This window comes from Marasmius oreades, chromosome 9 (assembly GCF_018924745.1).
Source record: "Marasmius oreades isolate 03SP1 chromosome 9, whole genome shotgun sequence".
Taxonomy (NCBI): Eukaryota; Fungi; Basidiomycota; class Agaricomycetes; order Agaricales; family Marasmiaceae; genus Marasmius; species Marasmius oreades.
Genome location: NC_057331.1, coordinates 2397315 through 2418634, shown reverse-complemented (window position 1 = coordinate 2418634; position 21320 = coordinate 2397315). Strand labels below are relative to the sequence as shown.

Genomic DNA, 21320 nt, shown 5'->3' with positions numbered 1-21320 from the left:
TCCCTGCTACTCCTCGTGTGCGACGAACCAGCACAATACTAGTGAGTGAGGTACTACGAATAGAGTCCGAACAGAAATAGCGTCACCGAGGACCCCTTTCATTTGTCAACGTCGAATATTGAACAAAGCGCCCTTCTTCGCGGCCCTTACGCCCATGTTCAACAATGACCAGGCTAGGGATTGACACTGCTGCCGTTGTTGCCTCGCGGCGGGCAGCTGTCAAACAGGACCGCATGAGTATCGCGACAAGGACCGTTCCCCACGAACACTCTCCATCAAGTCATGCACAAACGATAGATGGCCCCATGTCAGACGTAGAAAACTTCACGAATTCTCCAGTTACTGGATTTTCACATGGATTGCAAAGATTCACTTCGAATACATCTGAACGGCCCTTGAGTCGTGTAGCTGAAGAAGGCGGAGAGAGGGAATTGGAGAACAGAGAAGCTGATGAGATAAGTTTGGGCTCGGACTCGGAGCTAGAGGAGGAACTGGAAGAGGAAGGGCTATATGCAGGTGCGAACATCGTTCGGGAGAAGGTTTTTTCCTTCCTTTGCAGTAACTGAATATGTTATAGGCTCATACAGCCGATTGGTGGCATTATACTCTCTTGCGCCAATAACGTTCTTGATTCTTTTTGTCGTATTCGCTCTCGTCCCCTCTCTAGTACAGCACGACGACTGGAAAGGAAAATACCCTTACACACCGTATCTCCCATTCCCCATCGCAGAACTCCTCGTTTCAGGTGGCGCGTGGTCTATCAGCTACACCGTCAATGACTTCATTTTCAGAATCTCCGTTTGGATATGCAACTCCATCCATACCTTCCTTTTCTACTGCACAAACCCACCTCAACACATCCTACCCCCGCTATCAGTAACACCGCCGATTCTCGTTTCGGGGTTAGCATACGCCACCTTGTCCATCTTTCTCCGATTATCTACTATTCCGATTCTCCTCATCCCACAAGGCAGTCTTGCGTCCAGTCCAACATGGCATGAACCCGTGTTTGGGCGCGTGTGGTGGGCCGGGTTGGGATGGGCTGTTTTCGAAGCTCTAGCAGGTATTAAACAGGGGTATCAGGGCATTTCGTTATACCGGGATGTCTTAATTGATATCTCCAAGTTGAAGAAAGAACTGGAAGGGAGCTCCCTGAGGAACGGACCCGGTATTCGCGGTAACGATGGGTCGAATACGGATTTTACCAATGGGGGGGCTGAAAACAGCGATACGGCGAACCATACTAGTAGGAGCAGCTCGCTCAGTACTCCGATGGCCTCTCCCACTTTCGTTCGAGAGTCTCAGAACCACCAGGAAAGTAGTGGTCAAGCTCCCAGTGCTCGAGATTGTTTACCACGAGTAACTAGTAATCCCGAACGTCAGCCATTGCTCTCGGGTACTGTGCCGTCTCGTTCAAGAGAATCAATAGGAAACCCATATCTTGGCTCAACGCCCTTTGCGGAGTCTATGGAAACCGAGGTTGAAAGGGACTTGGATCAGCTCATTGCCATCAAAAAAAGGGACGACTTGGAGCGAGTTTATGGAATTCCGTTTATTGTAAGGCAATTAATTGTCTTTCTCTGTTCTTTGTTGTAGATACTCAATCACCCCCCTTTTCGCAGAGAATCCCCGCGTTCATATCGTGCCTTCAACGCGTCAACTCCCTTCTTCTCTCCATGGGTTACACGCTAGTCCTCTCCGCCGTGTACATTCTAAGCGTTTCCAACGGCCGTGTTCGTGGACCGCTTTCTCCATATCCATCTCCACCTTCATCTCCGTGGTTCCCTTCCTTCTCATTATCTGCCTCATCAGTACCCTCTTCGTCTTCGATTCCATCCGTCGATTACCTGAAATTTGTAGTCCCCGTTCTCATCATCCTTCAATTCCTCATTTATGTCCTTCACTCCGAAGTGGCTCTACCGAGGTTGGGAGTACACACGGTGGTGTACGTTGGACTTCTGGTCTCGTTGGGCTTGTTCTTTGTAGGGCTGGGATTGTGGGATGCCGTTTCATAATTATCTCGTGCTCAATCTTTCTCACTTCGCCGCTTATGTTGCTTTTTCTCTGCATATGAACAATTGATATAGACAGTTCTAAACGTACACGGGAACGCAATTGTATATAAGTCGGAAGACATGATACCCAAAGAATATGTGCAACAGTTTCTTATCTAATTATAGTCGACCTTCGCTGTAGCTTGGCCGGATTTCAGGTCTTTCCATGAGTACCGCGGCCTCTTCTCTCCTACCCGTAGATGAATTCATGCAAGTTCGTCGGTCACTGCTCAAGACGGATTGAATTGTAGTTGTTGGATATCTTGAGGATGCACCCGGAGTTGTCAACGTTCCTCCACCACACCAAATTACTGTATCCGCAGCTCGGTTATCACATACCGCTAGTTCTGTCTCATGGCATCCACAAAACCAGGGTACATCCCCACAGCCTCCTTCGGAATCTGAGGCCTATCGCCCTTCACCCAGAAACGATTGGCACCCGCTCCACCAACTACGAAACGACCGCCAACTTTTGGAAAAGGATGCAAGAAACAACGCGGTTCCAAAGCCAGGAACAGTGTAGTCAATCTTTTCCCGACAGAAATCAGAAGCGTCCTAATTATCCCACTCACAACACGTTTCTGCAGCCGTCTTTGGTATTCGATAGGCGACTAGGTGGAAAACCGACCATCCTCGCGAATCCGTAATTAGGCAAAAGTTCAGCTTTGCATCGAGAATTTCCGGTGGAATGAGCGATCGACCTTCTTCATCCAAGCATACTCCTCTGTCATGCCCATGCAGACCGAGTCGGTGAATAACGATAGTGGCCCCAATCCACACACACAGACTGCACGAAAGATACAGATCTGCTCCCCTTCCAAATAGAATTTCGCAAGATCAATGTAGCCATTTTTGAATGGAGTGATGCGTATTTCCCTAGGTGAGGACACCGGTCAATTTCGACAGGTAACCCCAAGATGTCCAAGAGATAGGCGATATATGAACCTGGTCGACTGTACGTCGGTCTTTCGGCGCGATAATAGAGTAGGTTGGAAATAGGGCCAGAAATCTCAATTGGACCTCAACATTGAAATGGTCGGAACATGAACTGAACTCCTCGTTCTTTCGGGCAGCTTCGAAATCGAACTGGAAGCACGCCCATGAGTTGGAACGGCGGGAGTAACGAACGATATCTCTTCTTTCCACAAGTACCAGGCGGCTCATAACGTTGTTGAATGATAACAGATTCTGCGGAAGCCTTTCCTCCCCTTCTGTACTTCTCAATTTAACCTCTCGCTCAGGCAGAATTCTCAACGTCCTACACTACTTTTGCATCTGCTGAACATCTTGTGATGGGATTTAACATTGCCGTCGGATCCTGCATCGTCACCTGCCTATTCATCGCTATCCACAACACTTCCAACTCGCCGAAAATCCAGACAGGACTCTGGGAGTTGACATCGATGCCAGGTAGCATCAACGCGGCTGCCAAAACAACCGGACATATCGATGAATGTGCATCAAGTTGTTCTAGACGACTCCGGGAATTGGCGGAGTTCATACAGAGGTAGACTCCTCGTAACGACAATTCTAGAAAGGAGGGGAAGCGGGAAGACAGAAAAGGTTCTCAGAATCGACCCAGAATCGGAAATTGGGACGACGTATTCCACGATTTAGAGGGGTACTGGCGAGTTGCTCCCAGCTTCTGACAAGGCGAGCCGCAATCCCCTTCTCGCTAAAGGCGCAGAGCCAGTACAAAGGTGTCCCCCTTACATAGCTATCTCCATCCAGAGAAGCTCCTCGATCCAGCAAGTACAATGCACAATCGAGCTGTCCAGATCGACATGCACGTAGTACAGGTGCTTGAGAGGCGTGGTTGGTTCGGAATATCGAGTACGTTTCGACCAGGTATAGAAGAGCTTTCAGGCTCCCAATTGTGCAACAACCGATGGCCATCCTCGTTGACAAATACATATATCTCGTCAATCGTGTGGCCCCTTCCGAAACCCTTCCCGGATGTGCTAGAGGACGTTTGAAACACTCAACGGCCACTCTAACGACATGGCGCATGGCGACGCGATCCCAGCAGCGACTGCCCGGACATAGGTACTATGCGAGTCGATGTCTGCCCCCATTGACACCTCTCCGCTCGATCTGGGGACGTTTCAGCGGTCTAATTCGCCTCAGCGATACATTTGACATGGCCACGCACAATCGAGTGGGTCATCCGCTCTCTAAGCGCGGGCATGTCGATCTCTGACCAAACGTTCAACGCACGGTGTACACGCCAATACCACGCCTTCGCTAGGTAAATCTCCTAACAACCGTCATCTGTTAAAGCTGCTTGTATTGAATACTCGGTGACCAGGTTCATCTCTTGGCTGATAATGTGAACGGGTTTTCGCCACCGCAAAAGGTTCGTCAAATTGAAGGCTGAAGGAATAAAAGTCGGTCTTCCCTCCTGCGGTCGAATTTGCCTTTCGAGCCTCGGGCGTAGCATAAGGAGGGGTTCCCATATGCAGCGAGCTTTCTTCGCAATCCATCACAGAGCCATCTAAGTCGGCTAGCTTTGTTGTATACGCAATGTCGGAGTTGGCATCCCTATTCCAGCAACGAGTACTTCTTGTCTTCAAGTCCCAGTGCACGATGCCAGGGGCGTGCAAGATTGTAACCCCCTTCAAGACATCGAACGCAACCTTTCTTCGTCTGGAATAGCTGCAATTCCTCGTTGACTTGTGATTCGTGAGGGTACCAAGTTCCGAAGACTCAAGCACCAAGAGAGGAAATTTTGAACGGGAACCTTTGAGCTGCACCTCAACTCAATTCAAGTACCCGAAGATATCGAATGGGCTCATGCAGTACCCAAATCTCGAGAACTACTTCCAGCGAATAGTTCCATCGCGTGAACCTGACCCGATGGACATGAAAATATTTGAGAGCGACGTATTCCCTCCATCACCACACAACTCGACGCTCTCCTTGTTCGCCGACATTAAGAAGCCCAGACCGCGCACTCCACCGTGAACGAGGCACTTGAGGCGATAAGTTCACGTTGGGTGAACGCTTTGCTGGGTCGGTCGGTGGAACCGAAGTATTGTCCGAGTTGCGTTCGAGGCCTGAGACGAGGAAGACGAATGAGGTGGTTCGGCCATCGTATGTTCATGAATAACCGAGTTTTTTGCATTGTTGAATTCCGAGGGCTCAAGATTCGCGTTCGGAATTACCAAGTCGGGCGATTGAAGCTTCATCTTCTGCTTTATGGGTTGCACACTAGACGCGAAAGCTGAAATCCAGGACTTGAAGGACGCCAATTAGTTAGGTAGCGTTGGGCAGCTTACATCAATTAGATTGAATACCCAAGTAGAGCAGCCACTAGCCGCAGTCGCTGTGTCATTCCATTTAGGTCCTGACTCGTGAACTTGTCTGAGTTTGACATAAATAAATGAGGGGAGACCTGGAAGCTATAACGTACCATGTACTCGTCAAACGCTTCAAAGCGACGAGCTACACTAAAAGAGGATATACCTTATACGCATGGAACGCAAACGGTGAGGTCAAAGTCGTAGACAAAGTTCTGTTTCAGTGCGTGTTTACATAATCGACTTCTGCGCTTTCTCAACGTCAACAGCAACGACGCGCTGCACAATGTCGAGTTCACCATCACTCTCTCTCTTAGCAGCATCTCCATCTACCAGTCCTCCTGTTGGTGCCACGGATGAGGAGTGGTACTCGTCTTGGTCTCTTTTTCTGGTCTGCATACTACTCATTCTCAGTCTCTGGACGTCGTACTACCTCCAAATCAAACGAATAAGAGCTGTTCATGAGACTCTGGTCTCAATTTTTGCGGGCATGGCTGTGGGGTTAATCGTTAGGATAGCCGGGCCAGGTTCGGTGATGCAAGAAATGTTGGTGAGACTTCGTTCTATTGAATATCTCAAGTCCATTTCTCGCCTACCAGGTAGAGAGGTTGGTTCTGGTTTATCCAGAATACTACTCTTACCGAACCTTTGTGGTTGCTACTACCAGCATTCTGACACGATGTACTTATAATCTCTCTAGACCTTCAAACATACACTGTTTTTCAATCTTCTCCTTCCACCTATTATTCTCAATTCGGGTTATGAGCTGAAGCAGGTGCGCAGCCCGTGGGATGAGGTCATATCATCGTTAATCCGCGTTTGTACCTAGGAGAACTTTTTCCGCAATTTTGGATCAATTCTTACATTTGCCTTTCTCGGGACATTCATCTCGGCTGTAGGTGTGGGTATACTTGTGTACATTTACCAATTTCTTGGGCTGGAAGGGCTTGAGCTTGGGTTGGTCGAATGCCTTGCGTTTGGGTCGACCCTCTCAGCCACGGATCCAGTAACAATACTGGCTATCTTCAATCAATACAAGGTGGATCCTAAGCTTTACACCATTATCTTTGGTGAAAGTCTTTTGAACGATGCAGTCAGTATCGTTATGTACGAGTGAGTGAACACTACTTTGGGTGTTTCGGTTTCTAATCCCAAACAGGACTCTTACACATTTTCATGGGACGGAACAAATCTATGTCCAATCCATCTTCCACGGCATTGGGATTTTCCTTCTCTCCTTCAGCGTCTCTATGGCCCTTGGCGTCGCGATTGGTCTCATTACCTCGCTCATCCTCAAACACTCCTCTTTATCCCTTTACCCTCAGATCGAAAGTTGCCTCGTCGCGCTCCTTGCATACACCTCATACTTCCTTTCCAATGGCCTCACCATGTCCGGCATCGTCTCTCTCCTCTTCTGCGGAATCACACTGAAACACTACGCTTACCATACAATGTCCCAACGAACGCAACGTACCACAAAATACATCTTCGCCACCCTTGCGCAGCTCTCTGAAAACTTCATTTTCATATACCTCGGATTAACACTATTCACTTCTGCACCCAACACGAACGATGAGCGTGTCGGTAGCTACGTCAAGCCGCTTTTCATCGCTATCACCACCGTTGCAGTTATCTTTACCCGATATGCAGCGGTCTTCCCTTTGTCAGGACTTATCAACTTCTTCCTAAAGCATGCTAGAGGCCAGCGACAAGAGGAGCTTCCGCATTCTTACCAAATGATGCTGTTTTGGGCAGGTCTACGTGGTGCTGTCGGTGTGGCATTAGCAGCCGGATTTCAAGGAAATAATGCTCACACCCTACGAACGACAGTACTCGTTGTCGTCGTGTTGACCGTCCTGTTGTTTGGCGGCACAACAGCTAGGATGCTGCAAGTGCTCGGTATAAAAACAGGAGTCGAAGACGAAGCAGCTAGCGAGAGCGACGACGAAGAACCTTGGATCCGCCTGGGTGGTGCCGGTCGAAGAACCGGCTGGGGAGGATATCGCGATCGTGGGAGTACTGGCGATGACCACTACTACGGAGAAGACTCGTCTTATTTCGCCCCTGCCCAACATTATGCCAGAAATGCAGCCAGAATTGGTACCCATTACGGTCCGAGTTATAACCACCACCATAATAGCCATACTCCACAAGAAACTTACGCGGGTGCATTTTCGGTTGCGTCTTTGTCGGATTCGGACTCGGATGCGGAGATTTTGCCTTTAGCGGGACGTGGCGCTCATCGTTCACAGGGGAGAGATCAACACGGATACGGGCATAGTAACAGTGCGCCCACGACGCCTACGGGAGGTGTTGGGGAGGGTAATGTGTTGAATGAGGATGGGAAGTGGTTTCAGGCTTTGGATGAAAGATACCTTCTTCCGCTTTTCTCAAATGCCACCGCGAGTAGGACCTTCCACGCAAGGCGCGCACGGAGAGGAAGAATGTCACCAGGTGGAACACCATCACCGGGTGGAAACCCAGGTGGTGCTGGTGTTTCTGGCGGTCGAAGCGCACCTGGGAGTGGAGCGGAGACTCCCGCTGATAGTGACGATGATGGGGGTGCGGCTGGGCAAGAAGTTGATCTTTCGGTCTTGACAAATGGAGGTCATCAAGGACGATCGTCTTCTGCGGCTATTGGAGGAGCCATCAGGTCCGATAGTCGTAGTAGACTTTCGAGTCCCGCGTTGAGGAATTCACCAGTACCGTTTGAGAACAGGACGATGTAGGGATAGACTTTTTATTCAGACATAGACTTACAGGGCTTCGGGAGTTTCCATTTTTTCGGATATAAACTCCAAACTTATTACCGTATTTCAGCACGGACAGAAATTCAGTTTGTTCCGAGTGCAGTAGTTGTGAAACGAGCGGTTTCAAGTATCATTTAGAGTACAGATATCATAAATAATAGCGAGTAAATCAATGTTATGTGGAGATACAATAACAGGGAAAGATAAAGATATCGTATAGTACATAAATAGGTCTTGCGAGCAAACGACATGATCGAATAAATGAAAGAAATGCAAAGTATAAGATAGACAAAACTCTTCAAAGATGAATGATATCTGAAGAAGTGCAAGTTCAAAAAGCGAACAACGATGTAAAAAAGTCCATATCATCATGGCCTGAAAAGCTCGAAATTTCTAGTGTTACAATTAGTGCGACAGCAAAAAGGAATGTCGGAACGCAGCAAGCAAGCGGGAACAGTAGTATAGATCGATAAGGACACCAACCCACAAAACAACGAGCGCGCACTGAAGCGAACCATAGAACATCATCAACGCCAGACTGCCTTTACATGAGATCGGCGCGGCGCAGATTGTGGCGTAGAACGGATTCCTCCACTAAAAGAAACAGAAAAAATAGATCAGTGAAGGGAAATGAAACGGAAATCATGTATCGCTTTGTAGACCACTGTAACATCGCAGCAGAAACAAGATGTATGGCGGTGGCAGATGCGTAAAGTTGAAGTGTTGAAGCTAGACTTACCAGCCGCTAATGTGACTGCAGTGGCACGGGTATCCTATGGGAGAAGTAAGATTAGATCAACATTCCGAATCAAAGTTGTAGAGAGAGACGGGGCTGTACGTACGATGACAGAGGTAAGATGAACAATAAATGGACGCTGGATAGGTGAATGTTGTTTCAAGATATCGCGGAAGTGTGCTTGGAAATCTATTTGCAATTCATCAGCAACGCGGACAAACATGGAACGGAAAGCAGAGTTTCGGTGATTATCACCGGTGTCAGATCACTTGGCCTGCTTAGCGAACGACATAACGAGAGAACCCGTCTGAAAAAGAAACGCAACTCGACTTACATCTTGCGGCCGAAGGAAGATCATTGTTGCGATCCCCAAAGCTAGGAACATGGTCTCGTACTCGAACACCACCCATTAGCTTTTTCTCTAGCAGATCGGTTTTGTTTAAGAATAAAATAAGCTGTATAACGAGATGAATAACGATGATATACGGGGAGAAGTTTGGGCGGTGGCTCACTTGAGTCCGGGCGAGTAACTGGCATGAACAAACCGAGCGCCACAGGAGATAGCTGTCTTCCAGTCGGTTTATCCGCCGGTCTAGAGGCGATTTGGTCATGAATAAAGCCTAAGGACGTAATTCCTAACACATACCCTCAGCTAATTTTTCGTCAAAACACGAGACTAGGCGGTAAAGTTAAATTTCCAGCTCCCATTAACAGAAACGTTACTCAATTCTTACTTGGACTGAAAATCAATCAGATAAGGGTCTGATTCGATGAGCAAGAGAAAACAGGAGACTTACGCAAGGAAAATGATGGCATGTACTGGTACGCCCAAATATCATCAATAACTTTCGAATATCAGCGACAAGTGTACTCACCGTCTTCAAAATACGGATACCAGGCGGCGCGCTGAGTATCAGAAAAATGCAGAAGTGTGATGAGATCATTCTAGACTTGTGGAAAAGGGCCCAGGAAAACCTACACAGCTTCGAGTACCCCCAACGTCATATAACCGCCATTCCTGACCTACCGATCGACCTGGCAGAACCGGGGAGATCAGACGTGGATGAGAGTAAGATGTGCAGATAATCCATTACCGTGATCGAAAGTTATTCTATACTCTTGCACTCCTAATGTTCTCAACCGTGCACGGATGATATCGTCGTCTGTCGGCTCATAATCGTTCACTGCGATTCGTTCAACATCATTAAGGAAGCTTGGAAAAGGGATGTGTCAGGATATGTCAGGATATCAAGGAACGAAGTCAAGTGATTACTCACAATCCCGGAGACTCTTCCATTTTCGTCTTGGTAACTGTCAACATCTTACGAATGGTCGTATCTTCCCATATTGCCTTCATATCATCTCTACACCCAGCGATCACTTCGGAAATCTCATCGTCGACACCACGTATTTTGCGAAGCGAGTCAGATGCAATATCAGCCCGCCCGGGACGCATGGTCACTTTGACCTTGTCAAGTGCAGATTTCCAGCCATTATTGGAATTAATGTAGAATTCATGTCGGAGCGTCCCGCCATCGGAGCGTGTACTGTTTCCGAAAGGGGCGGCTGTGTACACTGAAGTGGAGACAGGCTCGACAGCACTAGATCCGAGACGCCGCTCAAGGTCTGTTTGTATTCGACGGAGTGGGCCCAATCGGAGTTTCAGCAGTCGATGCTTTTCTTTGAATGCCAGCGGAGAGTTGCCAAATCGTGCTTCGTCCGATGATTCATCGCTGTCTGTTGCGTGTGCGGAATTAGACATTTCGCGAGCCAAAATGTCCATGATAGTGTTGACATTCCTGACGAGATTGAAGAATATAACCATCTTCCACGCTGAACGTTCTTGCGCCCATTCCTTGTGGCCATACGTAAGTTGAAAGTCTGGTCATAGATTTCGTGAGTGCGACGAAAGAGAGGATTTTCGATTTATAACTGACTCTTCAGTGTTGCAGTTTTTCCACTTTCACTTTGACCTTGTGAAATGAGGAGACGCCCATATTAAATGATTGGACAAGCAAGCAGTCATTATTACTGACCTAGTAGAAGTAGCTTAACTGGCTTCTTCTTCCTCCTATCACTCTCTCGCTCCCTCCTGATCTGTTCATCAATCTCGTCACTGAAAGAGAATCCAAAGGCTCGCGATTAACGACATAACGAAAGTGCTCCATGGAAGATCGAACGAACCTGATGTTCTTGGCTTCAGCCTCGGCTCGCTCTCTTGCATGACGCGCTTCGGGGGATTCGTTTAGAGGTGGGAGAATGGCTCGAGTGAGGGGATCGTCTTCAAAAGATCGCATCATTAGGTCAACCTCAAGGGGTCGGGAGATGAAGGTAAGAGAGAGAGAGAAGGATGTTCATTATCAATGGTATTATGATAGAAGGCTATAGCTCTTCCGAAAATAGTAAACTTAATAAATTTAACCCAAATTTCCCAGGCAGAAATTCAATTCAATTTTTTCGTTTATGGTAAATTCAATCTGATTTCTGTATCAAACACTTTTCTTTTTTAGCAACGATTAATGAAGAGCTTGAAGCTCGACACGTTCTATGTTCCCCTCTTTTTTTTTGCAGGCGAAACCTCCATTACTGAAATGCTTTTCTCCATGACGAGCGGATAATTGAAATGAAACCATCATGTTTCGTGTAGGACATCTGGCATTTTGTCGTTTTATCTCACCGGGACGGAATCTCCGATTAACGCACGTCAATTGTGATGAATCGAGGTTAAACGTAGAAGTTTTGGGTTGAAGATCTTCGCGAACCCGCGAGGCCTCTGAAGGCCTCCGTTCCCATATATCCAGGAGTCAGTAGGTGTCCGAAGAATTCATGAATGAGCGGCGGGCCCGCGACAAATATTGGTTGTGACAATTTCGCGGCATCATTTTCGCGTGGCCTACCTACATCTTCTCCATCCAATCCTCCCGTCGGTCACAAGGGACCTTTGAATGGATGATAGATTCTTTGACATGTATTCAGTACAGCGGTCTTATGTACAGTGGGCTACACAGCCCCATCCATCTTTGCCAGTTTCAGCGACCCTAGACTATTGAAAATACACTGCCAGCCAGCACAGTGTCGAGAACAGCGCTATGTACGAATCTCTGGTCCCTGAGCTGAGAAAAGGCATAATCATTTAGGAAGGTGGTGCAATCATGGAGCCACTGGGAAGTTCGAGCCAAACATTGACGACTTTCAACTCACCGGCGGCTCCTTCCCCGCACGCTCAGACCGTGCCTCACCTACTGACATCTTCGGAAATATATTCTTAGTTGCTTGATGGTGGAGTCGGGTGCCATGACCCATTTGGGATCACATTTTTCGTATCTAGGCCACTCAGGCAAAAACTAAAGTTTGAATTCGATGAGAAACTATTCGGCACGGTGTTCAAATTCTTCGCTGCAAGGTCCATAAGCGGCCACTTCGGACGGCCCAAGAAAAGGAATGTATACAGTAGGCTTTGAACGGCATAGTCAATCAACAAGCCAGAGAGGGTTTTTCAAGGCTCATTCCTGACATCAGTCATCCCCCCGCCACATAGCAGGACTGATCCCACCTACGACGCCACCACGGATGTGGCAGAGCTTCCATGCCAGAATTTTTGAATGGGGATGTATCGTTTGAATGATTTGGGTTGCTGTTTGAATTAGGAAGTGCAATGTGCACATAGCCATCACGATAATGCTTGGGCGTTGATACGACCCATGATCGTCGCGACCTCTTGACTCGCATTTTGATCGAGTGAATACTTTCAAAGCGACGTTTTCCCAAGAACATAGTGCGTTTTACCGGTTCCTTGTTGGACAGATCTTCTTTTCGGATACCGCGGGAAAACAAGGGTCAAGGGCACATCCTGAGGTTAGAGTCCTTTTACGGCCCAGTCTGTTAGTATCATACACATTTGGATTTCCGCTGCAGACTTCGGCACCGGGTATCCCTCCTTGAAAGTTTAGTGGTTATCTAGACGGGACCCAGATTGAAGTCCGTTGGGACTAGTAGGGTCGCATGCTACTTGACCAACTATACTTGCAGTAGGCTTACCCCGGCTCAAAGGAGTTTGAGTGATACCGGCGGCTGACATGAGAGACGCCGAACTAGTGAAATGTGAATATGAATATGGTATTCATTGGCTTTGCGAGTTACAGTATGCATCATCACAACTCACCCTCCTGGTCGCCCCCCTCATTGAAACTGGACCATTGACATTCGGAGTTCCTCCGTCCAGCAGTATGCAAGATGTCCCAACTTGAACGTCGACGTTGAATGTGCCTCGCCCCCGGGCCCAACAAGTTAATCTGGGGTGTCCTGCAGGGGTTACGAGTAACAGGCAGTGTGCAACTTCAAGCCCTTCATTCAGGTTCAGGCTTTCTGTTCAAATTGACAGTCCATACCTTTGGAACAAAAATTGAGACGGATCCCATCCACTGGTCATAAGTATTGATCTTTGAAAATTCGCCTCGGAATTTGCCGATTGTAGCGCCCAGACATTTATTTCGATATTTGGAAAATCCGCGGGACGATGACGCTGCTTATGATCAGAAACATTAATGCATGTCAGAAGCGTTATTGACGAGAATTTGTCGTTAATCTCACAGGTGTATGTCTTCTTGTTTGCACTACATGTCCAGTAAGAATCTCGAGTCCACAGCTCACGGGTCGTGTTGACTGCGGAGACAAATCGTTGAGTACTTTCAAGATCGAAGTTCACTATCCAGACCTTTTGGTAGATCACCGATGACTTGATCATCACTCCATCATCAAGGTCCAAAGATATCTTTTGTATGGGACTCGAGTCCACGGCCCACGGGTCGTGTTGAGATGATCCATAAGGGACTTTCGAACCCGCAGTTCGCCAAGTACCTTCCAGTAAAAACATTGATGACTTGGACTTGATCATCGATTCACCATCAAGTTCCAAAGATATCCCTCGGTAGCCCAGTCCTCCGAAAATGAGTCTACGAGATTTGAGAAAACGGGAAATGAAGGATCCTGTTTCGGATTGTTATTAACTGTTTTGTACGTTATAAAAAGCTGTTGACAGGATTCCACAGACTTGGGGTGTGTAAAATATGCCATATGCGCAGTGTGACCAGTGGGTGTAATCGAGAGATGAATCAAAATGATCATAGATGGGGAATGTCAGCTTGGGGATGCAGCTTGATTGATGACCCATACCTCATCGGCATACAAATGAGCACCGGTATTTCTTCTTAGGGATGTTCGAATAGGAAGGAGAGCGTGGAAGAGAGAAACACGTAGAGGTGAGGAGACAAGGAGGGAGTGACAGTCGAAGCGAAACAGTGTGACACGGCTGACTGGGAATTCGTCGGATATAATCGGATACCGATTAGAGTTTTATTTTAACCTCGACCGCCATCCACGGCGTATCTCCTGTGCTCGACTCAACTTAACAGACCTAAGCTCTTCTCAAGGAAAGTACAGAAAACAAAAAACCATCGCTACGAGCCAGCCAAAAAAGAAATCTGGTATCTCCTAAGTAGCTGAAGACAAGTTAGAGGGCGGCCCCTACTACCTTCAAAATCACAGTATCCCTTACTTTGTTATTCCAGTCCTTCTCGAACCACGCGCGAGACAAAGCCTTCCTATGCACGCTCTGCTTTTTCCAGGAACCCGGGTCATGGTTGACTGAGGTTTTTTTGGTGAGCGGTTTTCAATCACTCGGCGTAGCGTAATGTTGATTTTTCAAGTGATCATTGGCCTTTCCTGCTCTACAGTTATCCTTTTCTGCGCCATATGAGCCACTTTCTCTTCGTGTTATCTTCTTTCCGGTGATAGAGTCTGGTATCACAATTCAAACCAACGGAGTTGGGGGGGGAACATGTACCTTCAGTCAGTTGCGCGCCAGAGATTGGAATGTTCCATGACCGTGGTAGCGAAATGAGCTCCGCGCCGTCGTCGGAGTTGTTGCCCGCAAAAATTGTGCCTAAACGACAGCTACGACCAATTCTTCGACCTCGATATTTCTCGAACCCACTGGATCCTCCTTGCTCCGTCAATCATACCTCAAAAGGGAGACCGGGTCAGATTCACCCCCGATGAAAACAGTCGGTAGCGTCTGACAGTGCCCCCAGGAAGTGGATATCCAGACGTACATGGTGGTTGTTGCATTGGAGGGAGTGGCACACTCGTGCTGTTAGGTGTGAGTGGCCGCTTTTTGCAATTATTCGGCTGAGCCAGAGTGGGAAGAAGAGATTCACATCCTCGACTTTCGATTCGAGTACTAGGTGTCATATCAAATGCCCACTCGAAAGGACATTGAAGGGGGGAAAAAGAACTTGAAAGTAGGTCATACGCATCTGTGCAGGCGTTTGATTGCCCTTTAAGCTGGTTTCGTCGCGTTTGCCCTTTACGGTAAGGTGGCGAATTCGAAGCACCGCGATGTATACTCTTGCCTCTAGCCTTCCACTTGCCTTCCACTTGTGATACAGAGGACATTTTGGAGGAAAGCGAGCCCGGGTCATGGGCGGAGTCGATGGCTGGTGTGAAGTACGTAAAGGACGGAGTGAGTGAAAGCGAAGTAACAGGGGAAATGTGAGGCAAGGAATGAGAGAGCGAGCTAATGAGCTGAAGACTCCTCTGCCCTTCTGCTCCGCGTTTAGGTGGACTTTACGGCAAGTAGGTGCGGGGCAGAGCCTAGTGAATCGCTAAGTTGCACAAGACAGTGTTCCTCGAGTCAAGCCATATCGTACCCACAACACAGAGCCACCTATGTGACACCAGTTTCAAGCATTGTGCGAAGATGCATTTGAATTCAAATTCGAAGGCTGCATTAATACCCACCGCATCGACCTTGTAAAGGTAGTAGAGGTGCACCAAGCATGGCACCCCTGGTTCTCATCAGAAACCGCCAAACCGCGCGGATCACGGTCCTGGCGGTATTGGCCTACTTCTGTATCGTAGATTCGCACCCTTACCCGCCGGACCGTCGACACAGAGCCGCTGTGCTCTGCAACCTTATTTAACGCAAGATTGTGGCAGACCGGCTCGCCCAGGGGCCAGTACCGAGTCACGCCTAAAAAAGTGAGAAACGGATGTCAACGTCCAAACTGGCATTAGACACGGAAAATAAATAATAACTCGGACCTAAAACCTTCCACCCCCACTGTCAATCCTTTCCGGTTTTATTCTGCCAGCCCCAGCTAACTACAAGATCGAACACGACAGCCAAGCAGGAATACGGGTTCTGGGTTAACTCTTGGTGTTCGCGCAGAACCCGACCCGCGACATCTTGTCGGACCGGACCCGCAAGAAGCAAATACGTGGTTTAGCCCGAGTTAGGACTGACCAGACGAGCGTAAAAACGACGAACCCTTGTACTTCGTCAAAAAGGGGGTGTATAGCTAAATCGAGTTTCCTGTACCTAGAAACCCTTTGCGTCCCGTTGGTTAAGTAGTGGCAAACGAAAGAATGAGATCGACAAGGTAACTCGATAGGGACTCGATTCGCCTTGCACCAGAAATTATGATGGTTGACAAGTATCTTCGGGGGGATCCAGTTGAGTTTTGAAAGACGAACCTATACCCGAGGCATGAAGAGAGTGAGAGGTATGGATACAGACGATGTAGCAATTGAAAGTGAAGAAGTGGGGCAGTGAACAATAAGCTGCATCACCGAACGAAAGCCCACAAACGTGCGCGAACTATCGGATAAGCGAAAGGGAAAGAGTGGGCGGAGAACGTTAGCGGGCCATTGACCCATTGACCAAACCTTTCTTTTCAGCATTCACCCCGAGCCAGATATATAATTCCAATATTAACAACCCAGGACGCCTCAGTCTTCCACGCCTTGCTAGCTTATCCGTATGATAGCATCGAAAGCAGAAAGAAGGTTTGGATGAGCCCTACAGAGGTGAATCATCGAGTTTTTCCGAGCAACAACGTTCGAACCGCAAGGTAAACGTGGTGCGTCATCCGCTGTCGCTGTTTCGCAATTGTGGTTGCCAACACCGAAGGCAATTTCTGCCTGGCAGTAGCAACGTTCGCAGTATCAATATTAAAGAACTCACTTCTACTGCATTTTATCAAAACCTCTGTTAACGAACAAAGCTCTTGCCCGTCAGCTCAACCCGTATCTGTGATATGAGGGAGATTACGAAGGGAACGTACGAAAAAACAAGACGAAGGTCAACGATATTCTATCCGAGGGTGGTTTTCCTTGTGTGTGGTTGTCGGAGTTTGGTATGTGGTGATGGAGTCTGGAGAAGGCGCGTACAAATATCAACGTCACGGTTTCTTCAATCCCAACGCACGAGAAGTACCTACGCGTCAACTATTCTTCATCGACCTACTCGAATTCGGGCGAACCACGATTGAACCACGATTCTGCTATTCCTCGTTCACTATTCAAACATGATTCGGTTCCCTTGCAATCTCCTCCTTGTCCCCCACCGTACTGCCAACCGGGCCTGTAGCGCCTGAGCGCTTGGATTTTCAGTAACACGCCGACAGATGATGATCAGACACCTTGAAAGATAACGCTCGGTAACTGAAAAATTTCCGGCACAAAGGAGGTTTGAGAGGGCAAAAAATGATATATCATTTTCCGATATGAATCTGATGGATGGCCTTAACGCTGTCCAAAGGCATATACAAATGGATCCCGATATCCTAGGGATGGGAGAAGGGAGATAGCAGAGGAATGGTGGCGGTTGAAGTGAAAGATACATATGTATGTGTTCGTATCAATAATGATCATCTGCTGATCGTTGCCTTCCCGTTCTACAGCCAGTCATTAATTCAATTCTCGCCGCTTTTCTCTTCTTCTCTTCTTTCCGCGACACATGGCATTCAAGATACGATTTTACGGACGAGGACGGTGACTCCGACGAAGTGGTGAGGTTAACACGCTGACTACAACATTTCTGGATGCCATCTGCCCGACAAAGACAGTCGACAACATCTCCGTCTCCAGGAAGCGAAATGGAGGTCGACCTAACTGCTGGATGGATATGTAGTTATCATTGTCTCCTCGATGGAACAGCTTTGATTTTGATTGCTAGGCCAATAAGGCTTAGTTTCCGCCACCTTTTCTGGCATCGGCTATAGGAGATCTAGAGAATTCAGAACCTTCACCTGCTACATTCTGATTAAATTGAGCTTGCCCTAATACCAATGGGTTTTTTTTAAAACTTACCTATCTATAAGTACGCATCGCCCCTGCAGGCGTTTGATTACCCTTTCGGTAGTACTAAACATAGTCAAGTTCAATAGCAGTCCTACAGTTAGTATTTGAGCAGCCGTATGCTTCTACTCTTCTTCAACCACTGGAACCCTGATAAATGCGAGCAACCTCCAGCTCGTTCAAGGGGTGTTCCCGGGTGGTATTACACAGTATCCGCCCAGCCGGGATCATGCTGACATCTCCTTTCACCTCCACTCCGTGTTCGCGCCCTTTCGCAGAATGGCAACACCTCAAACCACGGCCACACAGCTACAGAAACGCAGGAAGGAGAAAGCAAAAGCGACAGATGGCTTACAACTCGGTTTCAATTTTCGTCTAAAGAGACAACAAAGTCATCGTTATATGTTCGTTCTGAGTTATCCATGACTCCATAAACTAAACAACCTACTTCCTGCAACAGGGGACACAGAGCCGACTCCTTAATCGTACCTTCAGATCTCGCCCTCCTCGTGGAACTCCGAGCTCGTCATCGAACTTTTCAAGGTGCATACGCTCGAACTGCGCTCGGGAATTTGGGATATGCGTTGACGATTTTGAGGTTGTTCGATACAAGGTTTTATCGAAGTGCGGAGTCTTTTATTTGAGAGTATTAAACCGTTCTAACACATGGGGCCCTACGCTTTAGTTGGCCTCATCTTTGCAATTCTGGGAGGACTTCTCTTACTCATCTCATACGCTCGTGATCGCCATTCTCGACACGACTTTGCTGATCCTCGTGTAGAAGAGGAAGTTTTAAGCGGACCAAGTGCTAGCACGGCTCCTGAAAACATCGCCAACGGCCATCCGAAGAGTCAGGAGACGCTGATATCCAAACTATCTGGTTCATTCTCTCGATTTCGTCTCCGTCGTTCTCCCATCCCGACTTTTGCACCTGCACCTCCTAGTACGAGAATCTTCGGCCGACCTTTTGTGACGGCAGGATGGGTTGTGATTGCAGTCACCTTGGTTGTGCTCATGACTGAGATTGGGTTGGTGGTGTTGATTATCAAGTTATAGATGTTAGACGAGAAGCTAGAGCTTTGTGGTATAGGCGTAGAATTTCCCAAGCAGACATTTGTAGAAGAGAGAGTAAAGCAATTGGCATATCAATGATACAGCAAGACTACTACTTCGACGCGTACGAACTGGATACAGACGAAAGCAAAACGAGAAAAAAAGGGAAGAAAAAGTTTAAGAAACAAACACGAAGGGGATATAAACTGACCCACAGTTAAGATACAGATACCAAGCGAGACACGAGCAGACTGACAACCCCAGAGAATTCAAGTTATTGGAGGAAAGCGAGTCCCAAAAACAACGTTTGTGCGTTGGGCATAAGAGACTCTTTATTCCATCCTCTGTCGTTTTATATCATCCTCTTTTCCTTGTTCTCCCTCCTCGCTGGGCCGCTTGTTCCCATTCGGCTTGATATCTGGCGCACCAGAAGCAGCACCGGACGCACTTCCACCACTCTTCAACGCCTCCAGCTCCGCCTCAACCCTCTGTCGTCCGTTCCTCTCCTCCGTCCACATATTTCTAACTTCCTCAAGCTGCGCCTGCAAATCGCCCATCGCCTGATCCATCAACAACTTCTCCAACGTCCACTTCTCGATATTCCGCGCCTCGTTCTCCTTGAGATGATGAATATACTGCACCGCGCGAGAAAGGATAGCACCCTTGGATTTTTCTCCAGAACCGTTCGGCACGATACGCCCGAGCTCGTTGATGCCTTCGTTGATATTACTCCTTCGGCGACGTTCTACCTCTTTCTGTCAACACGAATAACGCAGGTTAAGATATGCCAGGATTAAAGAAAGGGTACTAGAAACGTACATGATTATCCTTTCTCATCCTCGCCCACTCATCAGAACCCATAGCAGCTCCGTTTCTCCCCCCTCTTCTTCCTGCGGAGCCTGGTGCGGGTGTGGAAGTAGGCGAACCATCACTCTTGCCTTTACCATCCGACAAATCACCATCGTCATCCTCTGGTGGTTTTGTCCCTCCCCCCGCGGGTTGTTGTTGCCCTGAAGGCGGTGGTGGTGGTGGGGCAGCTTGCATAGCGACAGCTGCACTCAGCTGTCCCAGATTCGGAGGTCCCCTGGGATGAGAGTTGGGACCTGGTTCACCCGGAAAACCAGGAGGAAACTGTCCCGATGGTGGTGGTGGTACTAGACCATGAGGAAGTGTTACACCTGCAGGTAATTGTGCTCCTACAGGAGGTGGGAATCCAGGTTGTTGTTGTGAAAGGTTGGAAAGAGTTTGAGCAGCGTCGGCTTTGAGATTTCCATCTGACCCGACCTATATAACGTCATATGAGGAACCAGCGTTAGACCAAACGATGGATTGAAGTCGCGATCACGTGTGGAGATGGGAGGGAAGTTTTGATGGTCATTCGGAAGAAGATAAGATATCAAAGGTTAGGTGGAAGAGAGTGCCGGTAAGAGATCTCGGGGAGGGACCAGAACAGATCGACAACGAAAGGAGAGGAAAAAAGCAAAACGAGACTAACGAGTTTGTTCATCATCCCAGGAATATGCTGGAGAAGTTGCATTAACTGCTCCCGATCAAGACTTGCGACTGGATGTTGGGTGCCCTGCTGTGACGGCGGTTGAGATTGTGATGAAGGCGGGACAGCCGTTGCTGGTGCTTGAGGCAGAACCGGTTCTGTTGTGTTCGGTGCCATTTCTTGCGTTTTGTGATAGGTTACGATTCTGGCAATAATTTCTCGAAATTTGGACGAGGCATCCCGTATGAATACCACTCACGACGGGGTTTATCGGTGTCGACGACTTCGACGACACGCAGCTGAAGAGGAAATCTAAAATGAATACCCTATAAGGAATTCGAAAACTAAACAATAGTAAAAACCATACTCGATGAGCAAGAACGGATAACCGTGAGTCAGGAAGGGGACTCTTGATTTCTGCAGGCAGAGAGCGCGTATGGGGGTGCTGACTTGGGGGTGATCGTCACATGGGTGAGTGAAAGTCACAGGTTTTTGAAGCGAATCATGCGTCAGGACCCCGGTCACTCTAAATATCTTTCCCACCCTAGTATTCCCACTCCAATGCGGACCAAAAATCCCGCCAGTCAATTAGGATCGATTTTTTTTGATCTAGCGGTCGCTCTGCAGGCTTTCTCGCCTTTGTACTCGATGATAGCTCGAAGCTATCTAGGCTTGGGACTCTGAACACTCCTTTGCCTCAATTCGGAAGGCTAGCGTCTTGGGCTGATCCATGAAGAGGCTCTGGCTTTTTTTAGCGAGTTTCTGGGGGTCCTGTCATGTGGCAAAACACGAGGCAGA

At 48.1% G+C, this 21320-nt stretch overlaps 7 protein-coding genes across 10 annotated transcripts; 3 read left to right on the top strand and 4 right to left on the bottom strand.

Annotated features, from left to right (window-relative positions):
- Positions 1-84: 84 nt before the first annotated feature.
- E1B28_013682 (uncharacterized protein) lies at positions 85-2235 on the top strand. Of its 2 annotated transcripts, none has more exons than XM_043158855.1 (3): positions 85-516; positions 578-1562; positions 1623-2235. In XM_043158855.1, exons 1-3 carry the CDS (start codon positions 165-167, stop codon positions 1690-1692), a joined length of 1407 nt encoding a protein of 468 aa, XP_043004210.1. In that variant the 5' UTR covers positions 85-164; the 3' UTR covers positions 1693-2235. The 2 variants fall into 2 exon arrangements, with proteins under 2 accessions (XP_043004210.1, XP_043004209.1); XM_043158854.1 differs by having other exon boundaries at positions 578-1557; positions 1623-2048.
- Positions 2236-3584: 1349 nt separating this feature from the next.
- E1B28_013681 (uncharacterized protein) lies at positions 3585-4064 on the bottom strand (the record flags this gene model as incomplete). Its single annotated transcript, XM_043158853.1, has 1 exon — positions 3585-4064. One exon carries the CDS (start codon positions 4062-4064, stop codon positions 3585-3587), a length of 480 nt encoding a protein of 159 aa, XP_043004208.1.
- A 1536-nt stretch (positions 4065-5600) lies between these two features.
- E1B28_013680 (uncharacterized protein) lies at positions 5601-8209 on the top strand. Of its 2 annotated transcripts, none has more exons than XM_043158852.1 (4): positions 5601-5899; positions 6054-6128; positions 6183-6466; positions 6513-8209. In XM_043158852.1, exons 3-4 carry the CDS (start codon positions 6459-6461, stop codon positions 8080-8082), a joined length of 1578 nt encoding a protein of 525 aa, XP_043004207.1. In that variant the 5' UTR covers positions 5601-5899; positions 6054-6128; positions 6183-6458; the 3' UTR covers positions 8083-8209. The 2 variants fall into 2 exon arrangements, with proteins under 2 accessions (XP_043004207.1, XP_043004206.1); XM_043158851.1 differs by having other exon boundaries at positions 5601-5903.
- Positions 8210-11203, bottom strand: E1B28_013679 (uncharacterized protein). The gene is made up of 15 exons (XM_043158850.1): positions 11024-11203; positions 10876-10955; positions 10777-10812; positions 10117-10720; positions 9934-10052; positions 9819-9874; positions 9715-9745; positions 9637-9658; positions 9574-9578; positions 9486-9515; positions 9352-9431; positions 9174-9294; positions 8946-9028; positions 8843-8876; positions 8210-8697 (listed from the first exon to the last, which is right to left on the bottom strand). Exons 1-15 carry the CDS (start codon positions 11137-11139, stop codon positions 8648-8650), a joined length of 1467 nt encoding a protein of 488 aa, XP_043004205.1. The 5' UTR covers positions 11140-11203; the 3' UTR covers positions 8210-8647.
- A 1047-nt stretch (positions 11204-12250) lies between these two features.
- On the bottom strand, positions 12251-14136 carry E1B28_013678 (uncharacterized protein). Of its 2 annotated transcripts, XM_043158849.1 has the most exons (6): positions 13890-13986; positions 13554-13825; positions 13430-13501; positions 13228-13364; positions 13002-13174; positions 12251-12930 (listed from the first exon to the last, which is right to left on the bottom strand). In XM_043158849.1, the coding sequence occupies exons 2-6, from the start codon at positions 13731-13733 to the stop codon at positions 12884-12886; spliced, it is 609 nt and encodes a 202-aa protein (XP_043004204.1). In that variant the 5' UTR covers positions 13734-13825; positions 13890-13986; the 3' UTR covers positions 12251-12883. The 2 variants fall into 2 exon arrangements, with proteins under 2 accessions (XP_043004204.1, XP_043004203.1); XM_043158848.1 differs by lacking the exons at positions 12251-12930; positions 13890-13986 and adding an exon at positions 14012-14136 and having other exon boundaries at positions 12935-13174; positions 13554-13888.
- A 4001-nt stretch (positions 14137-18137) lies between these two features.
- On the top strand, positions 18138-19147 carry E1B28_013677 (uncharacterized protein). Its single transcript, XM_043158847.1, has 3 exons — positions 18138-18381; positions 18438-18601; positions 18663-19147. The coding sequence occupies exons 1-3, from the start codon at positions 18257-18259 to the stop codon at positions 19031-19033; spliced, it is 660 nt and encodes a 219-aa protein (XP_043004202.1). The 5' UTR covers positions 18138-18256; the 3' UTR covers positions 19034-19147.
- On the bottom strand, positions 19148-20978 carry E1B28_013676 (uncharacterized protein). The gene is made up of 5 exons (XM_043158846.1): positions 20890-20978; positions 20782-20834; positions 20526-20727; positions 19850-20314; positions 19148-19785 (listed from the first exon to the last, which is right to left on the bottom strand). Exons 3-5 carry the CDS (start codon positions 20697-20699, stop codon positions 19363-19365), a joined length of 1062 nt encoding a protein of 353 aa, XP_043004201.1. The 5' UTR covers positions 20700-20727; positions 20782-20834; positions 20890-20978; the 3' UTR covers positions 19148-19362.
- Positions 20979-21320: the final 342 nt, after the last annotated feature.

Excerpts from the sequence above, each read along its gene's own strand:
- E1B28_013682 (XM_043158854.1), top strand. The coding sequence starts at position 165 with ATGACCAGGCTAGGGATTGACACTGCTGCCGTTGTTGCCTCGCGGCGG. Across the intron at positions 517-577 it reads AGAGGAAGGGCTATATGCAG|GCTCATACAGCCGATTGGTG; the intron begins GTGCGAACATCG and ends AATATGTTATAG. Across the intron at positions 1,558-1,622 it reads TTTATGGAATTCCGTTTATT|AGAATCCCCGCGTTCATATC; the intron begins GTAAGGCAATTA and ends CCCTTTTCGCAG.
- E1B28_013677 (XM_043158847.1), top strand. The coding sequence starts at position 18,257 with ATGGCAACACCTCAAACCACGGCCACACAGCTACAGAAACGCAGGAAG. Across the intron at positions 18,382-18,437 it reads CAACAAAGTCATCGTTATAT|GGGACACAGAGCCGACTCCT; the intron begins GTTCGTTCTGAG and ends TTCCTGCAACAG. Across the intron at positions 18,602-18,662 it reads CGATACAAGGTTTTATCGAA|TTGGCCTCATCTTTGCAATT; the intron begins GTGCGGAGTCTT and ends CCTACGCTTTAG.
- E1B28_013679 (XM_043158850.1), bottom strand. The coding sequence starts at position 11,139 with ATGATGCGATCTTTTGAAGACGATCCCCTCACTCGAGCCATTCTCCCA. Across the intron at positions 10,721-10,776 it reads AAAAACTGCAACACTGAAGA|ACTTTCAACTTACGTATGGC; the intron begins GTCAGTTATAAA and ends ATCTATGACCAG. Across the intron at positions 9,875-9,933 it reads TAGAATAACTTTCGATCACG|GTCGATCGGTAGGTCAGGAA; the intron begins GTAATGGATTAT and ends CGGTTCTGCCAG.
- E1B28_013676 (XM_043158846.1), bottom strand. The coding sequence starts at position 20,699 with ATGGCACCGAACACAACAGAACCGGTTCTGCCTCAAGCACCAGCAACG. Across the intron at positions 20,315-20,525 it reads CTGGGATGATGAACAAACTC|GTCGGGTCAGATGGAAATCT; the intron begins GTTAGTCTCGTT and ends GACGTTATATAG. Across the intron at positions 19,786-19,849 it reads GGATGAGAAAGGATAATCAT|AAAGAGGTAGAACGTCGCCG; the intron begins GTACGTTTCTAG and ends TCGTGTTGACAG.
- E1B28_013680 (XM_043158851.1), top strand. The coding sequence starts at position 5,640 with ATGTCGAGTTCACCATCACTCTCTCTCTTAGCAGCATCTCCATCTACC. Across the intron at positions 5,904-6,053 it reads CGGTGATGCAAGAAATGTTG|ACCTTCAAACATACACTGTT; the intron begins GTGAGACTTCGT and ends TAATCTCTCTAG. Across the intron at positions 6,129-6,182 it reads CGGGTTATGAGCTGAAGCAG|GAGAACTTTTTCCGCAATTT; the intron begins GTGCGCAGCCCG and ends GTTTGTACCTAG.
- E1B28_013678 (XM_043158849.1), bottom strand. The coding sequence starts at position 13,733 with ATGATCAAGTCCAAGTCATCAATGTTTTTACTGGAAGGTACTTGGCGA. Across the intron at positions 13,365-13,429 it reads AAACAAGAAGACATACACCT|CAGCGTCATCGTCCCGCGGA; the intron begins GTGAGATTAACG and ends TCTGATCATAAG. Across the intron at positions 13,175-13,227 it reads TCTCAATTTTTGTTCCAAAG|TTGCACACTGCCTGTTACTC; the intron begins GTATGGACTGTC and ends AAGGGCTTGAAG.